At 39.9% G+C, this 17,358-nt stretch overlaps 1 protein-coding gene and 1 long non-coding RNA gene across 3 annotated transcripts in view; both read left to right on the forward strand.

Annotated features, from left to right (window-relative positions):
- The window catches only part of LOC116811904 (uncharacterized), a 65,919-nt gene that overhangs the window by 30,058 nt on the left and 18,503 nt on the right, over positions 1-17,358 (forward strand). The window lies entirely within an intron of this gene.
- On the forward strand, positions 11,309-14,583 carry RAB40A (RAB40A, member RAS oncogene family). The gene has a single exon (XM_032757351.2). It carries the CDS (start codon positions 11,343-11,345, stop codon positions 12,270-12,272), a length of 930 nt encoding a protein of 309 aa, XP_032613242.1. The 5' UTR covers positions 11,309-11,342; the 3' UTR covers positions 12,273-14,583.

The raw sequence follows: 17,358 nt of genomic DNA on the forward strand, positions 1-17,358 counted from the left end.
TTAAGTGATTTTGACTCATTTTGCAAGCCCTTGACAAACCCTTCAGATGCTCAAGATTTAAGAATTGTCTAGCCCTTTTGTGTTACATGAAATGACAAAACTTTAGTTCACTCTTACTGTAACTGTGATTTCTCTGAAGCCAAAGGACCATACTTTGAGGTACGACATTTATTATTTTTAATTAAGAAAGACCTTTGCTGGTGATTCTAGCTTGTTGCCTTCAACAGTCGTTGAGTCCCACATTCGACTGAAGTTGTTGGTCTATAGATTTGAAAAGAAGCTGCCCAAATAATATGTGACACATCATAGAGCTTGTCACATGGAGAGGAGAGGACCAGAGAGGCAGGTGTTGTGTTTTGTTTTTCTGGTTTTTAAATTTATTTGTTTTATTTTGGATTAAAAAAAAAGTATTGTTAGAGTTTTCTAAGGACAAATGGGTTCCAAAGATCTCTTGTCCTTGGAAATGTTCAGGAAGAAGCTGGACAGTCATTTGGAAGGGACACTGCAGGAATGGCTAGACCAGATCAGTGCTTCCCAAAGTGGGATAGGTGTTTTTGTGGCATGGAAACCAATCACAGTGAGAAAGTCATTCTTTTCAATTTTCTTTTGATTCTTTGGATTACAGGAAAGGCAAAGTCTTATTTTGGTGATAATGTGTATTTAACACCTTGTTAACATTTGCTAATCCCCTCTCTTTATTTATTTCTTTATGTATTTATTTATTTATTTTTTTTGAGACAGAGTCTCCCTCTGTTACCCAGGCTGGAGTACAGTGGCGCGATCTTGGCTCACTGCAAGCTCCACCTCCTGGGTTCACGCCATTCTCCTGCCTCAGCCTCCCAAGTAGCTGGGACTATAGGCGCCTGCCACCACGCCCAGCTAATTTTTTTGTATTTTTTTTAGTAGAGACGGTGTTTCACTGTGTTAGCCAAGATGGTCTCAATCTCCTGACCTCATGATCTGCCCGCCTCGGCCTCCCAAAGTGCTGGGATTATAGGCGTGAGCCACCGTGCCTGGCCAAACTCATCCTTTTTTAATGGCTGCATAGTATTCCATGGTGAATATGTGCCACATTTTCTTTATCCAGTCTATCATTGATGGGCATTTGGGTTGGTTCCAAGTCTTTGCTATTGTGAACAGTGCCGCAATAAACATACGTGTGCATGTTGAAGAGTCTATTTTTAAAATAAGGTCACATTCACAGGTATCTGGGGTTAGTACATCAGTGTATCTTTTGGGGGAACAAAATGCAACCAAATGATAATACCTTGATTTTGCCAGTTAACTAGGCAAAAATTAAAGTATTGATAGTTATCAGTGTGAGTGGGAATTTGGGGAAAATATGCCCTGTTATAATGTAGATAAGGTTACCACAAAATCTTCTCTCCCTTTCTGAGTCTCAGGAACATTTCTCATTCTAAATATCAGTGTCTTTCCTGTGCTTGGGGCTGAGAATGCTTAAGTTTCACCACCATTTTATTATTTTGCATAATTGCAAAAGCAGTAGCTATTTATTATAGTTAAAAATAGATAGCATAGGAGAGGAAATAAATAGCATTACTCCCAAACAGAACACTCAAAGACAAGCCCTGGTAATGAGTTTATCTGTATAAATTCTTTTAGAAGTTTCCTTATTCAGGTATTTATATATTTAAGCAGAACTGCATGCATTTATATATTTAAGCAGAACTGCATGCATTTATATATTTATTTGTGAAAGACAAAGTTTCATTCTACTTACTTTCATCCTATTTACTTTTGTAACCTGCTTGTCTAACAAACAGCATACATGAAAGTTTGTGAGTAAATATCAGGCTGCACCATACGGATAGTAGAGATACTAATGGCCCATAAAGATAGAGAAAAAGAAATAAAAATGGCTAAAATATGTTATGACCCGAGTGATTTTTAGGTATTGAGTCATTTGGTGCTCGTAGTTCCCTCACAAAGTAGATACTGTGGCTAATCTCCATTTCATAGATGAAAAACTGAGGGACAGAGAGAATAAGGACTTTGCCTGAGACCACACAGTTAGGGAGTGGGACAATTGGATTTATGTCCAGTACATCATGCTCCGGAGTCTGAGAAATTGTGAAATCTCTGTTGTTAGGTGAAACATGCAACTGCACAAGCAAGGATATTTTAGGAGTTCATTAAAAGGAATATTTCGGCCAGGCACAGTGGCTCACGCCTATAATCCCAGCATTTTGGGAGGTTGAGGCGGGCAGATCACGAGGTCAGGAGTTTGAGACCAGCCTGACCAACATGGTGAAACCCTGTCTCTACTAAAAATACAAAAATTAGCCAGGCGTGGTGGCACATGCCTGTAATCCTAGCTACTCAGGAGGCTGAGGCAGGAGAATTGCTTGAACCCGGGAGGTGGAAGTTGCAGTGAGCTGAGATTGCACCACTACACTCCAGCCTGGGTGATAGAGCAAGACTCCGTCTTAAAAAAAAAAAAAAAGGAATATTTCGTATGTTAATACATTTATACAAAAAAACTGGTCATGATGAAAAAAACTGGTCATAATGAAAAACAGGTGGAATGTGACCTTGGAGAGCATCTTCATCACAATTCTGGGGACAGAAACCATAGTGCAGTGGGATAAGGAGTCAGTGGGAAGTGAAGATTGTTAACAGAAAATGCAGAAAACTCTTTTTGGTTCTTGACTTTGAAGGGGAAAAGAGAGAGGAAGGGAAGGAGGGAGAGAGAGGAAGAGGGGGATGGACAGGGAGAGGGAGAGGGGAGGAGAGGGGAGGGAAGGAAAGGGGAGAGGAGAAAGAATGGAGGCGTTAGGGGAGAGGGGAGGGGAAAGAAGAGACAGAGAGACAGAGAGAAAGAGAGAGAGAGAGAGAGAGAAAGGGAGAGAGACAGAGAGATCCTGTGGCTGATTGGGTGATGAGGGATCCAAAGAGATTTTTTAAAAACTTCAATTCCTTGAAATTTGAGCAAGTTTAAAAGTTGATGTGAAGAAGCCGTCTCATCTCAGATTTAACCTGTGAAGTTGCCCATATATTCATTTCCCTTCTTGCTTTCTTATTTCCACTTTAGAGTTAATGAGATACCTCCAACAACTATGTTTTTCGAGCTCAATACATATTTAGTTATTACCTAATAACAGAATGGACAATTGTGTGTTACAGAAATGCCAGTAATTCCTGGATTTTTGTCTCTCAGGAAGGCAGCAAGTTGCTGAAATTTTGATGTGATGTGGCTGAATTATGCATGCTCTGAGGACCCTGCACAGGTGACTGCAGGATATGTCCAGAATATTCATATCTATATATATCTACACACACACACACACACACACACACACACACACACACACAGCAGTGCTGGAGCACTCATTAGACAATCACTGCCCCTTGTGTCCCTGATGCAATCTGTCATGGAGCTCACCAAGTGAGTTCACCAACATGCTTGTCTTACCACCATGGGGAAGTGGATTTGGGTCTGCTTACAGGCATGATATTGAACAGTATTTATGAATTATGAAACACTAAAGAATGTAGAGAACATTCTGTTTCTAAAACTTTGAACTGAAGGCATATGAGAGAGATTTGCTTCTTTTATCTGGATGTCTGTGTTCTCGTCTGGAGAAACAATGAGAAATGATTTTTCATAATGACTACCTAAGCCCTGAGGCTCAGCCAGCCCCTACTGCTGTGTTCCAACATTTAAAGGACCACTGCAGTCCCACTTCATGTCATATTCTCTGGGAAGGTTTTCTCTTTAACCCCTCATACAGCTCTGTAAGAATGGTATGGTCAGTCCCATTTCACAGATGACCAACCTCAGGCTTTCAGAGCCTAAGTCACCTCCCCAGGTAAGTGGCAGGATTGGAATGAAGTTCCATCCTTCACCCTCCCTAAGAGACCCTGAGCACCTCCCTTTTAGAAGATGGGCTTCCAGGGTTTGAGAAATGGTCAGATTCCACTCCCCTGCTATTGTGGCCCCACAGATCCTTACTCCACAACCCCTCTGGGTGATGAGGAAGACAGAGGAGGTGAAATCCTGCGCTTTGTGCCAAGAGACCTGGGTGTAAAAACCCCACTAAGGACTGTACTAAAACAAGGGAGAAGACATTTGTAAACTACATCTCAGATATTGGGTTAGTATCCCTGATTTGTGAAACATACTTGTTAACAAAACAATTGGCAATGATTTCAACAGAAAATTCAGATAAGTATATATATGAACAATAAACATTAAAAAATACAAAAACCTACAGACCTGAGTGTGCACTATTCTAGGGACAACAGACTCCTTGGGGTCAAGGGGTGGGAGTTGGGCCAGTGAGAGGTGCAGTTTAAATTTGATTTGTGGTGAGTGGGCTCAGGCAGAAGCTCAGGTGTTGGCCTTGGGACAGGTGAGCTGGAGAGAAGGAAAGTAACATGCACTGAACCACTGTAAGCAAATGCACTCTATATTTCATCTGCTTTTACCCTAACAACCATTTAACCCGTCATTCTGATAATTATTCAAATCAGGAAACTAACTTTAAGGAGAGTTTATGTAATTCAGAGAGAAAACTTTTTAATCTCCTGATCAGCAGCTAACTTTGGAATTACCTTGGGTTTTTTTTTTTTTTCGGTTGTTATTTTCATTTTGTCTTGATGCCTCCATAACTCTGAGTGCTCTAATCTCCTTCAACGCTGGCAGTATCTGCTCCGCAGGTGTTTTTTAATGTTTTTTTTTCCTTTTAAATATGACCTGTATAATGTTTAGGTCCCATTAATAAAATTTAAAACACTTTCCAAAGGAAAAAAAAACACTAAAGACTGTATTAAAACAAGGGAGAAAACATTTGTAAACTACATCTCAGATACTGGGTTAGTAGCCATGATTTGTGAAACATACTTGGTAACAAAACAATTGGCAATGATTTCAACAGAAAATTTAAATAAGTATATACATGAACAATAAACATTAAAAAATACAAAAACCTGCAGCCATAAAAAGGAATGAGATTATGTCCTTTGCAGGGACATGGATGAAGCTGGAAGCCATCATCCTCAGCAAACTAACGCAGGAACAGAAAACCAAACACCACATGTTCTCACTCATAAGTGGGAGCTGAACACTGAGAACACATGGACAGAGAGAGGAACATCACACACCGGGGCTTGTTGGGGGGTGGGGGGTGAGGGGAGGGAACTTAGAGGATGGGTTAATAGGTGCAGCAAACCACCGCGGCACACGTATACCTATGTAACAAACCTGCACTTTCTGCACATGTATCCCATTTTTTTTTTAGAAGAAATAAAATTAAAAAAAATACAAAAACCACAAGAACTAACAAGATGCAAATATTTTTAAATCCTGAGAATTTATAATGACAAGATGCAAAAAATGAGGACTATGATTGTACTTTTGGAGAAGACTGTGTGTGAAGGTGAATGTGTTGATGTGCACCTCACCTACAGGGGCATATCTGGAGAGTGTGCACTATTCTAGGGACAACAGACCCCTTGGGGTCAAGGGGTGGGAGTTGGGCCAGTGAGAGGTGCAGTTTAAATTTGATTTGTGAATATACTCTTGTATAGTTTTTGAAGTTTCATATTTGAGAATAAAAGTATTTTAGTGAATATTTGAACACACAAGATACTTTAAGGAGTTTAGGGTTTTTAAAAATTTAACTGGCAAGTAAAGAATTGGCAATGATCTATTCATTTGTCGTAAAATATGTTGGATTATGTTTTAAATAGATCTATTTGGAGTTACATTTTATTCCCTAAGGACTTAAAACATTTTTTTTTTTAAAGCATGTCAGTTTTTTAAAACCTTTGTGAAAAAGGATAAAGTCTAAACATTATATTACAAACTAAGATGAAAATATAAAGCTATTATAATTAATAATGAACACTGGAAACTCAGAAGGGGGAGGTGGGAGTAAGGGAGGGAAGGGAGTAACGGATGAAAAATCACCTACTGGGTACAGTGTAAACTATTTGGGTGAAAGGTACACTGAAAGTCCAGACTTCACCACTATAAAATTGATCCTTATAACTAAAACCACTTGTACTCCTGAAGCTATTAAAAAAATTTTTTTTAATTGAGATCTAAAAAAACAAGCTATTGTAATTAAGAGAATGTAGAATTGGTGTAAGGATAGAAAAAACAGGCCAATGGACTTTATTAATAGAGTCAAGAAATAGACCCAATCCATATGTGGTCATTTTCACTTATGACACAGGTGACAGTGCAGTGAAGGGAGAAGGATGATATTTTAAGTATGCTACCTGAATTAGATACGTACAAGAATTGATTTCAGGTAGATTGTCAGTCTAAATGCAAAAGTAAAAGAATAACCTATCACAGTGTAGGAAAATATTTTTATGTAGTTGGGGTGGCAAATATTTCTTAATCACTAGACAAAAAACAATCCCAGAGGAAAAAATAATAATAAATTGAGCTACATTATAATTAAAGACTCTGTCTTTCAAAACATACTCTTAAGAAAGAAAATATTGAAATACAGAGTGAAAGATTTTATATATACAGTGATTCAATTTTTTGGAAACAAGGAGAAAAGTAGAAAATGAGCAAAAGAAGTAAACAGGCACGTTACAATATAAGAATCCCATACAACAACTGCACGTATAAAAAAGCACTTAAAGTTTTTAGTTTTTAGGACAATGCAAATTAAAATTGTCATGAGATACTACAGTAACCCCATGGTCTGAAAGAAAAGAGTAAGGGGCAAATAGAACCATTATATACTATTACTGAAAGTAAATTGGTGAAAACACTTTGGGAAATCATTTGGCAATATCTACTAAAGCTAACTATATGCATACCTATGAGCCAGCAATTCCAATTTTTGATATACTCAGCAGAATCGTGTACATATACCCACTAAAGACAGGCGCAAAACTGTATGTAGTAGTACTATAACATTAGTCAAACTGTGGGCATAACCCAAATATCATCCGACAGATAACTTGTAGTATTCATAAAATGAAATACTCTACCACAATTAGAATGCTCATTTTAATGTTGCCATATGCAAAATCATGGATATATCTCACAAGGATAATATTAAGCAAAACAAAGCAGAAACAAAAAAGTATAATTTCAGGTAAATAAAATATGAAAAGTTCGTAAACAGGCAAATCTCTAGTGTTAGAAGTTAATGTAGTTTACTTTTGGGGGTATAAAGACTTGTAAGGGCATAAAGGAAGCTCCTGAAGTGAAGATAATGTTCTATTTCTTTCCCTTTTTTACTAATAAATTCTGCTTTTATTATTAAAAGTTCCTGTAAGCATAAGTGTCCCTTCAATGATATAAAATTTCCCCTTCTGTAAGATTAAATATAAAACATTAATTAAAATATTCAAGGCAATAAAGTTAAATTCTAATGCCTGGTTGGGTGTAGTGGCTCACGCCTGGAATCCCAGCACTTTGGGAGGCTGAGGCGGGTGGATCACATGAGGCCAGGAGTTCAAGACCAGCCTGGCCAACATGGTGAAACCCCATCTCTACTAAAAATATAATAATTAGTTGGGTGTGGTGGCGCATGCCTATAATCCCAGGTACTCAATACGCTGAGGCACGAGAATCACTTGAACCTGGGAGGCGGAGGTTGCAGTGAGCTGAGATTGTACCATTGCACTCCAGCCTGGGCGTCAGAGCAAGACTCTGTCCAAAAAAAAAAAAAAATATATATATATATATATATATATATATATTCTGATGCCTTTCTGTAGTCAATGAAATGGATCTGAAAGAAAGAGGCATAGTGAATTTTAAAAAATGATGTACCCAAACTTTGAAAAAATGTTGCTGTCTTCCAAAAAATAAGTTAGCTGAGATGCTTCTTCATTATAGGAGGCAGAATGTTCTTCTCTTTTAAGTTTCAGCTTTTATTTTAGATCCAGGGGGTACATGTGCAGGTTTGTTACATGGGTATATTGTGTGATGCTAAGGTTTGGGATATGAATGATCCCATGACCCAGGTAGTGAGCACAGTACCCAATAGTTTTTCAACCCTTGCCCCACCTCTCCCCCGTCCTCCAGTAGGCCCCAGGATTTGTTGTTGCTATCTTTACGTCCATGAGTCCCCAATGTTTAGTTTCCACTTATAAGTGAAAACATGTGGTATTTGGTTTTTTGTTTCTGTGTTAATTCACTTAGGATAATGGCCTCCAGATGCATCTATGTTGCTGCAAGGGACATGATATTGTTCTTTTTTATGACTGTGACAAAATACTTTTGAACAGATTGTCAAAAGTACTGTGCACGTTTATTAATTTGAAAAAGCATTCATTATGTTTTATGGTGAAAACAGGAAATAAAATAATTTGACAGGGTATTTGCGTGTGTGTGTGTGTCTAGGTCTAGCTGTATCACTCCAAATACACACTCACAGATGCAGCTTTATCTTTAATTCAGACAGGGGTTGGAGCCAATCTCAGTTTCATATATGCCAGAACATGAGTGATACACGGAGATTGCTATCGTTAGGTGAATAATTCCAGAAAACTCTGGCTGATATCTTTGTAGTTCACCTCCAACATCCCTCTCCCTTTCCCTGGCCCCCTTGTCTGAGACTCTCAAAGCTGTGATCCAGGTTCTGGCCATCAGGAGGCATCACAGCTATCTCCATTTTTTTTTTAAAGGAGGACATTTTGCAAAGAGTGACAAACTATGATGCCTGTTCTGTTTGAAAAATATATGTGTATTAAAGCTGGTCCATTGGCTGTGGACTCCAAATCTACATGGCATTCACTGATTTATCTCTTCCCTCCTCAGTATACGTTGTCCCGTGCATGCTGTAGAGAGGTCCCTCACAGAGAGCAGGGCATTTAGCCTCCATTGCCCGTGTGTAGGCTTCCCAGACCTCCTCTCATTCCCTTTCAGTCCTCCCTTCTCTAGGATCCTATGGACACAGTTGCCCAGACCCTGCTCCTGTGACCTCTATCCTCTATGTCACCTTTCTACATCCCTGTCAGTGCTACCTGGTGTTTCATGCCCTGGAGCATATGTTTTTACAGTCTTGTTTTACATCTATCAATTTTTTTCTTTCTAGCATGGGAAGTGGATTTGGGTCTGCTCAGAGGCATGATGTTGAACAGCTTTTATTAGATTATGAAACATCCAAGAATGTAGAGAACATTCTGTCTCTAAAACTTTGAACTCAAGGCATATCAGGGAGAGATTTGCTTTCTTTATATGGATGTCTGTGTTCTCATTAGTAGAAACAATGAAAAATGACTTTTCACAATGCCTGCCTTAGCCCAGAGGCTCAGCCAGCCCCCACTTCTGTGTCTCAGCATTTAAAGGGCCATTGAAGTCCCACTTCATGCCATATACTCTCAACAGGTTTTCTCATTTGCTCCTTGGGACAGCTCTGTAAGGATGATACAGTCAGTTCTATCTCACAGATAATCAAGCTCAGCCTTTCAGAGCCTAAGTCAGCTTCCCAGGTAAGTGGCAGGATTGGAATGAGGTTTCATCCCTCACTCTCCCTAAAGGACCCTGAGCACCCCCTTTTAGAAGATGGGCTTCCGGGGCTTGAGAAATAGTCAGATTCCACTCCCCTGCTATTGTAGCCCCATGGGTCCCCCACTCCTCAACCCCTCTGGGTGATGAGGAAGACAGAAGTGAAATCCTGCACTTTATGCCAAGAGACTGGGTGTTGGACCGTATGAGTTGGCTGATCCCTTAAGTGGTGAGTGGGCTCAGGCAGAAGCTTAGGTGTTGGCCTTGGGACAGGTGAGCTGAAGAGAAGGAAAGTAACCTGCACTGAACTACTTTAAGCAAATGCACTCTATATTTCATCTCCTTTATCCTAACGACTGTTCAAGGTACCGATGATTATGATCATTATTCCAATCAGGGTGCTGTCTTTAAGGGAGTTTGTGTAAATCAGGGAGACAACTTTATTATCTCCTTATCGTCAGCTAACTCTGGAATTAATCTGAAGATTTTTGTTTTTCTCTATTTGCCCTGAAGCCCACAGAGAAATAGAAATGTTTTTCTTATCCTTTGTTCACATGTTTGTTCTGTATTGATGAGTATTTAGAATGTTTCTCATTTTTTCCTTTTTAAAAAGATTTCAGCAATGCTATTTCAAATAACCACTTACCTGGCTATTTTGGACATGTGAACATTTTTTCCTCCATTACATTTGTAAACATCTATCCCTTGGGGCTTGATTTCAATAATTTAAACTCCCTTATATGTGTCTGAGCATTCTCATTTCTTTAACCATCTTTATACCTGTTGTAGTTACAATATTTAAATGTATTTATAACTGATAAGTGTGTTTCCATTTCCTTGATGTATTTGGTCCCTCATCCCGCCCCCATACACAGACACACACAGAGCCTTTTTCTTTTGCACCTTTTCTCTTTTGCAAATTAAAAAAAATTCTTTTTCGGTTTTTTTCTACATTTAAATTTTGTCAGATGATAGGTGATAAAAGGATATTTAGATGGTTTCATTTGCATTCCTTAATGTATTAGTGAGCTAGAATGCATTTTCTTGTGATTACTGGCCATTTGCGTTTCTTCACCTGTGAACCATATACATATTTTTTCAGTTTTGTTATTTTGTTATAGGAGCTGTACATATGTTAAACCTAAAACCCTTCACTGATGGATGCATGCGTTATTTCAACACATCTTTGTTGGGTGAATATTATTTATGAGGCACTCTAGCAAAATCCATGTCCTAGATGTCTCTTCTGAGATCTTCACTCTTATATTTATGGGAGATGACCCCCTGCAGCAAGAAAAGTATTAGTGCCCACGTAAACATGCGTGGCTTGTCAAGGATCCGATGCACAGACAGTTCACACTTACTCCTAACCCCAGCATGGCCACAGAGTAGAAAGGATGTGTGGGGCATTATATGAGGAGAGCCCTGGCTCAGGATTGTGATTTCTGTGACCTCTATACTAACAGCAAGATTTTAAAAAATTACATAACATTTCTGAGTTTGCCTTTTCTCATTTGTAAAATGGAAACAATCATAGCTACCAAAGACAACTGTTCTGAGAAGTAAAAGAACAAATTATTTTAAGCGTCATACACAGCGTAGGCTACATACGGTACTCAACACCTCTTAGTCCGCTTCCTAACTCATACCTGTCCTTCCTTTAAAGGAGATTCCTTTGACATAATCCAAAAAGCATGGTTCCATAACGATCACATGGAAATTTTAAGGGAAATGTAAGGTTTCCATGATTAATTAACTGCTGTGTCACTACTCTGTGCTGGGTAAGAAAAAGGAAAACAGTCGCTGAACCAGTTTCCCAGGGTTTGTAAAAGAAAACCATCAAAGCCACCACCTCATTTCACTTTATTTCACAGACTTCTCCATCTCATTTTTTATGTTCTATGCTAATTTCTCAAGAAAAACAGGCCCAGCACCACCTCTGCGCACAACCCCGCGGGCCTGGCTCAGGCGGGAGCGCGGGGCCAGCACCATGAGCGCCCCGGGCAGCCCCGACCAGGCCTATGACTTCCTGCTCAAGTTCCTGTTGGTGGGCGACAGCGACGTAGGCAAGAGTGAGATCCTGGAGAGCCTGCAGGATGGCGCAGCCGAGTCCCCATACAGCCACCTGGGGGGAATCGACTACAAGACGACCACCATCCTGCTGGACGGTCAGCGGGTGAAGCTGAAGCTCTGGGATACGTCGGGGCAGGGAAGGTTTTGTACCATATTCCGCTCCTACTCTCGTGGTGCACAAGGAGTGATCCTGGTCTACGACATTGCAAACCGCTGGTCTTTTGAGGGTATGGATCGATGGATTAAGAAGATCGATGAGCACGCCCCTGGTGTCCCTAAAATCCTAGTGGGGAATCGCCTACATCTGGCATTCAAGAGGCAGGTGCCCAGGGAGCAGGCCCAGGCCTACGCCGAGCGCCTGGGTATGACCTTCTTTGAGGTCAGCCCTCTTTGCAATTTCAACATCATAGAGTCTTTCACGGAGCTGGCCAGGATCGTGCTGCTGCGGCACAGGTTGAATTGGCTCAGGAGGCCGAGCAAGGTAATGAGTTTGCAAGACCTCTGCTGCCGCACCATCGTGTCCTGCACGCCCGTACACCTAGTCCACAAGCTTCCACTCCCCATTACCTTAAGAAGCCACCTCAAGTCCTTCTCCATGGCTAAGGGCCTGAATGCCAGGATGATGCAAGGCCTCTCCTACTCCCTCACCACCAGCTCCACCCACAAGAGCAGCCTCTGCAAAATGGAGATCGTCTGCCCACCCCAGAGCCCACCCAAAAACTGCACCAGAAACAGCTGCAAAATTTCTTAAGGCACCAAAAGGAAACAAGCTGGAATTGCTCCAGGAAAAACTCTGGTTACACCTGGAAGATGGAAGTCGCACTGCAGATTCAAGAAATTAGTTTTCAGTTTCTCACGGGAACCATGCTGCTTGGGAATGTGTGTGATGCCTTCTGTCAATAAAAACACATTACACAGTTTGACTTTGAATTTCTATTTGGATGTGCATGAAGCTCTTGTTTTAAACGTGTGTTTATAAAGGGGAAATTAGTAGTTTGCTCAACTCTTGATAACATGAAATTTTGAATGTTACTTATATCATCATCATGCTGCAACTTTTTCCTTAAAATAACCGCCTTTGTAAGAATGGTGATATGGCAGTGATGAGTATAAATTCAAGGAAATTTGAGAAGCAATGATAGTGAGATAATTCAGTCATTGATATTACTAGAGGGGCCTTTTTGTAAACATCCTTTTTAATGTCAAAGCACCAATTTATAAAACGCTGCAGATGCATATAGAGATTGTATATAACAGATCTGTCCAGCTTGTGCACAAAATGGATTTGATAAAGTTTTTGCTATGTTATTTTACTACATTTGGGGATTAATACGTGATTTATATGTATGTTTTTCTGTAAATCTACTTTTTTTGTACAAGATGTTCTACAAGATATGAAGCTAAGGGAGGAAAACACCAAAGATATCTCTAGTTATGTTGAACATAGCCAACATGGTTTCAATGGGTCAGTAAGAAAAAACCATTTCAGTAAGGAATGAAATAAGTACTTATTTGAGAAAATGTTTCTTAACAATAAAAAAGTATATATTTTTCTCTTTGGTAAAATGAAAAGAGAAGAAAAACATGTATAGTGTAAGCCTGCAAGATGAGGCTTTGCAGAAAAACAATGCAATAGAACATGGCGAGGCAGGCCCATTATAAGGCCTTAGATGAGTCATTTCCCCTGTGCTGGTCAGTTTTGATTAACACCTCTCAGATCAATATAGAGGTTAATGAGATCACATCTGGGAAAGCACTTCTGAGACCTTAGATGGGAAGGAAGGAGAAGTGATTTCCATGTAGTTACTTTTCAATTTACACTGTTGATTATTATAATAATTGATACTGGATGAACTGAGTAAATATAAGTCCTTGTGTTCTTTTGTAATTGAATGACCATTTATTTGTGCATTGTCATAGGGTGATTGTAACATAGTGTCCCGCAGAAGGGCAGTACCTCTGGCCTCAGGGAGCCATGGGGACTCACCCTTCCTGAACTCTGGTACTTTTCTATCTCAGGTGAATTTCCCACAACATTCCTGGGAGGTAGAGGATGTAATCTCTACACCATCCTGTAGCTTAAGAAACAGTGATGTTTGCAGGTTAAGCAACCTGGCTGGGGAGCATCCTGCCATTAAGTGGAAAAGCAGAGACTAGCACCCTATATGCCCCCAGGCAGACTGTGATGCTGATGCTGAGCTGCACATCACACCATAACCAAGTAAATCTTGCTTTCCTGCTGACCCGGGTCACTACTGAAATCTGTATCTTCAGCTCTGAAGCCAGGCTGCCAGTTCTGTCTCTCTTCTGAAAGACAGAGAACCTTGTCAGACCTAAATTTCCTACTCTGTAGACAAGGGAGTGTGTCTGGGCCATTGCTTTAGAAACTGGAGTCTCCAGACAGTTCCTATGTCAAGAAGAATATGCACTCTCAGAGGGACAGGGGCCATGCTGAGGGTGAATACTTGAAGGAGCAGGCCCCAAACACATGCAGATCGGGGATGCATAGAGTCTTTAATAGAAATTACCAAATCAACCTGGAAAGAGGTTGTACTAAATGACATCCCCACCACCAATATGAAACAAGGTAGACTTCCCCGCATGCCCACCTTACTGGAATCCTGAATGGTTTCTTTTTATACTTTGATGATATGACAGGTGGAAATTCTTTCATTGTCATTATATTTAATTCGATGTTTAGATAACTTAAAAAATTCCCTAGTATACAAAATGCTCTGATAATCATCATTGCATTATATTTTTATTGCAAACTGGTCCATTTTCATATGTAGCCTAAAAACAATGAGCAACAGCCACATTAGCCTGCAAGTTCTCCTAGAGCTACTGGTGGCATTATGGTTCCAGGATGTGTTTGTGGCCTCTGGGGAATAATGATGGCAGTGTGTTTGTCTAGAAGATTAAGAACATCTCTCTGTGATATTAGTTGAATTCAATATTAGAGAAGAGCTGGAGTCTTTTTAAATGACACAAGAGCTGGACCACACATGCTTCTGAGCAGGCTGTAATCCTGTCCCTGTGATGGAAAGCAAGCCTTTCTGCGACCTCACCTGCTCAGGTCAGGGTGGATCCCTCCAGAACGTAAGGTATGGCAGTTGGCCTAAATCTGCTTCTGAACACTGAAGCTGAGTGTTTCCATCTTCCTGCCATCAGTTGCAGAGACGGGAGAAGCTGCATCTTCTCAGACACAAAAACCACGGGTTCAGTCACCTGTGTGAGGAGCTCGTGCTAGAAGATAAAATACCAGCACCTGTTTGACACATTGTGCATCCGTCCATCCATCTGTCCATGCATTCATCCATCTGTCCATCCATCCATCCATCCATCCATCCCCATAGTTAACAGGCATTAAGGTCAAATGACACCATCCCTCTGGTTAAGTTTTAGACTTCCCCAGAATAGAAACAAGGAAGTAAGGGGGTTGTGGTGAACTCAGTTTCTAGACCTAAGAAGAGATGGCTCCTTCTCCTTAATATTTCCACCCTGAGAGAGCCTCTTATCATTGATAATTTTAAAACATAATTTAAAGCCCTGGACCTCTCTCTACAACCCTAGTTACTGTTCTCTTTGCATATATTCTCCCATTGCAACCAAAGTTCTATGAAGAATTCTCAATACTCAACTCACATCCCTTTGCACCTCCCTCCACCTCAGTCCTCATTCCTCATCTAATGCTGCTTTGTTCCTGCACCCCTCTGTTGAAATGAACCCCATCAAAACCAACAGCCACCCTTTTGTCCCATTTATAGATCAAGAGTGTTGGAATGAACATCTGTATGGAGACAAAGCTTCCCCCGCAATGACAAAATTCAGTTGCTTTTGTATAGACAAAGATTATATTGCAATGCTATATTTACCTAAAAGCTAGTGTTGTAAAATAGCTTCCATATAGTCAGTCAGATAATGTGAAGGCTGTGCTACAGGAACTGTGCTATCAATTGAAGTACATTTCCCCAACGTATCCCATACTATTGCTTCAATAAAAGGAATTTTGCAAATAGATTTACTGCATGTTAGCAATATTTTTATGATCACTTCAATAAATTCTGTTTATTGTTTTATTTCTTTCTGAAGGAATTACTAAGTATGCAATGTAATCACCTGAAATTAAAATGTTGTTTCAAAATTTGTCATGGTTAAATATATTGCCTAAAAGCATTGTCTGAACCAGCATTGCATCCCAGGGATGAAGCCCACTTGATCATGGTGGATAAGCTTTTTGATGTGCTGCTGGATTCGGTTTGCCAGTATTTTATTGAGGATTTTTGCATCAATGTTCATCAAGGATATTGGTCTGAAATTCTCTTTTTTGGTTGTGTCTCTGCCAGGCTTTGGTATCAGGATGATGCTGGCCTCATAAAATGAATTAGGGAGGATTCCCTCTTTTTCTATTGATTGGAATAATTTCAGAAGGAATGGTACCAGCTCCTCCTTGTACCTCTGGTAGAATTCGGCTGTGAATCCATCTGGTCCTGGACTTTCTTTGGTTGGTAAGATATTGATTATTGCCACAATTTCAGAGCTTGTTATTGGTCTATTCAGAGATTCAACTTCTTCCTAGTTTAGTCTTGGGAGGGTGTATGTGTCGAGGAATTTATCCATTTCTTCTAGATTTTCTAGTTTATTTGCATAGAGGTGTTTGTAGTATTCTCTGATGGTAGTTTGTATTTCTGTGGGCTCGGTGGTGATATCCCCTTTATCATTTTTTATTGCGTCTATTTGATTCTTCTCTCTTTTCTTCTTTATTAGTCTTGCTAGCGGTCTATTGATTTTGTTGATCTTTTCAAAAAACCAGCTCCTGGATTAATTTTTTGAAGGGTTTTTTGTGTCTCTATTTCCTTCAGTTCTGCTCTGATTTCAGTTATTTCTTGCCCTCTGCTAGCTTTTGAATGTGTTTGCTCTTGCTTTTCTAGTTCTTTTAATTGTGACGTTAGGGTGTCAATTTTGGATCTTTCCTGCTTTCTCTTGTGGGCATTTAGTGCTATAAATTTCCCTCTACACACTGCTTTGAATATGTCCCAGATTCAATGCCATCCCCATCAAGCTACCAATGACTTTCTTCATAGAATTGGAAAAAACTACTTTAAAGTTCATATGGAACCAAAAAAGAGCCCGCATCACCAAGTCAATCCTAAGCCAAAAGAACAAAGCTGGAGGCATCACGCTACCTGACTTCAAACTATACTACAAGGCTACAGTAACCAAAACAGCATGGTACTGGTACCACAACAGAGATATAGATCAATGGAACAGAACAGAGCCCTCAGAAATAATGCCGCATATCTACAACCATCTGATCTTTGACAAACCTGACAAAAACAAGCAATGGGGAAATGATTTCCTATTTAATAAATGGTGCTGGGAAAACTGGCTAGCCATATGTAGAAAGCTGAAACTGGATCCCTTCCTTACACCTTATACAAAAATTAATTCAAGATGGATGAAAGACTTACATGTTAGACCTAAAACCATAAAAACCCTAGAAGAAAACCTAGGCAATACCATTCAGGACATAGGCATGGGCAAGAAACACCAAAAGCAATGGCAACAAAAGCCAAAATTGACAAATGGGATCTATTAAACTAAAAAGCTTCTGCACAGCAAAAGAAACCACCATCAGAGTGAACAGGCAACCTACAAAATGGGAGAAAATTTTCACAACCTACTCATCTGACAAAGGGCTAATATCCAGAATCTACAATGAACTCAAACAAATTTACAAGAAAAAAACAAACAACCCCATCAAAATGTGGACAAAGGATATGAACAGACACTTCTCAAAAGAAGACATTTATGCAGCCAAAAAAACACATGAAAAA

This window comes from Hylobates moloch, unplaced genomic scaffold, assembly GCF_009828535.3.
Source record: "Hylobates moloch isolate HMO894 unplaced genomic scaffold, HMol_V3 SCAFFOLD_7, whole genome shotgun sequence".
NCBI classification, from domain to species: domain Eukaryota; kingdom Metazoa; phylum Chordata; class Mammalia; order Primates; family Hylobatidae; genus Hylobates; species Hylobates moloch.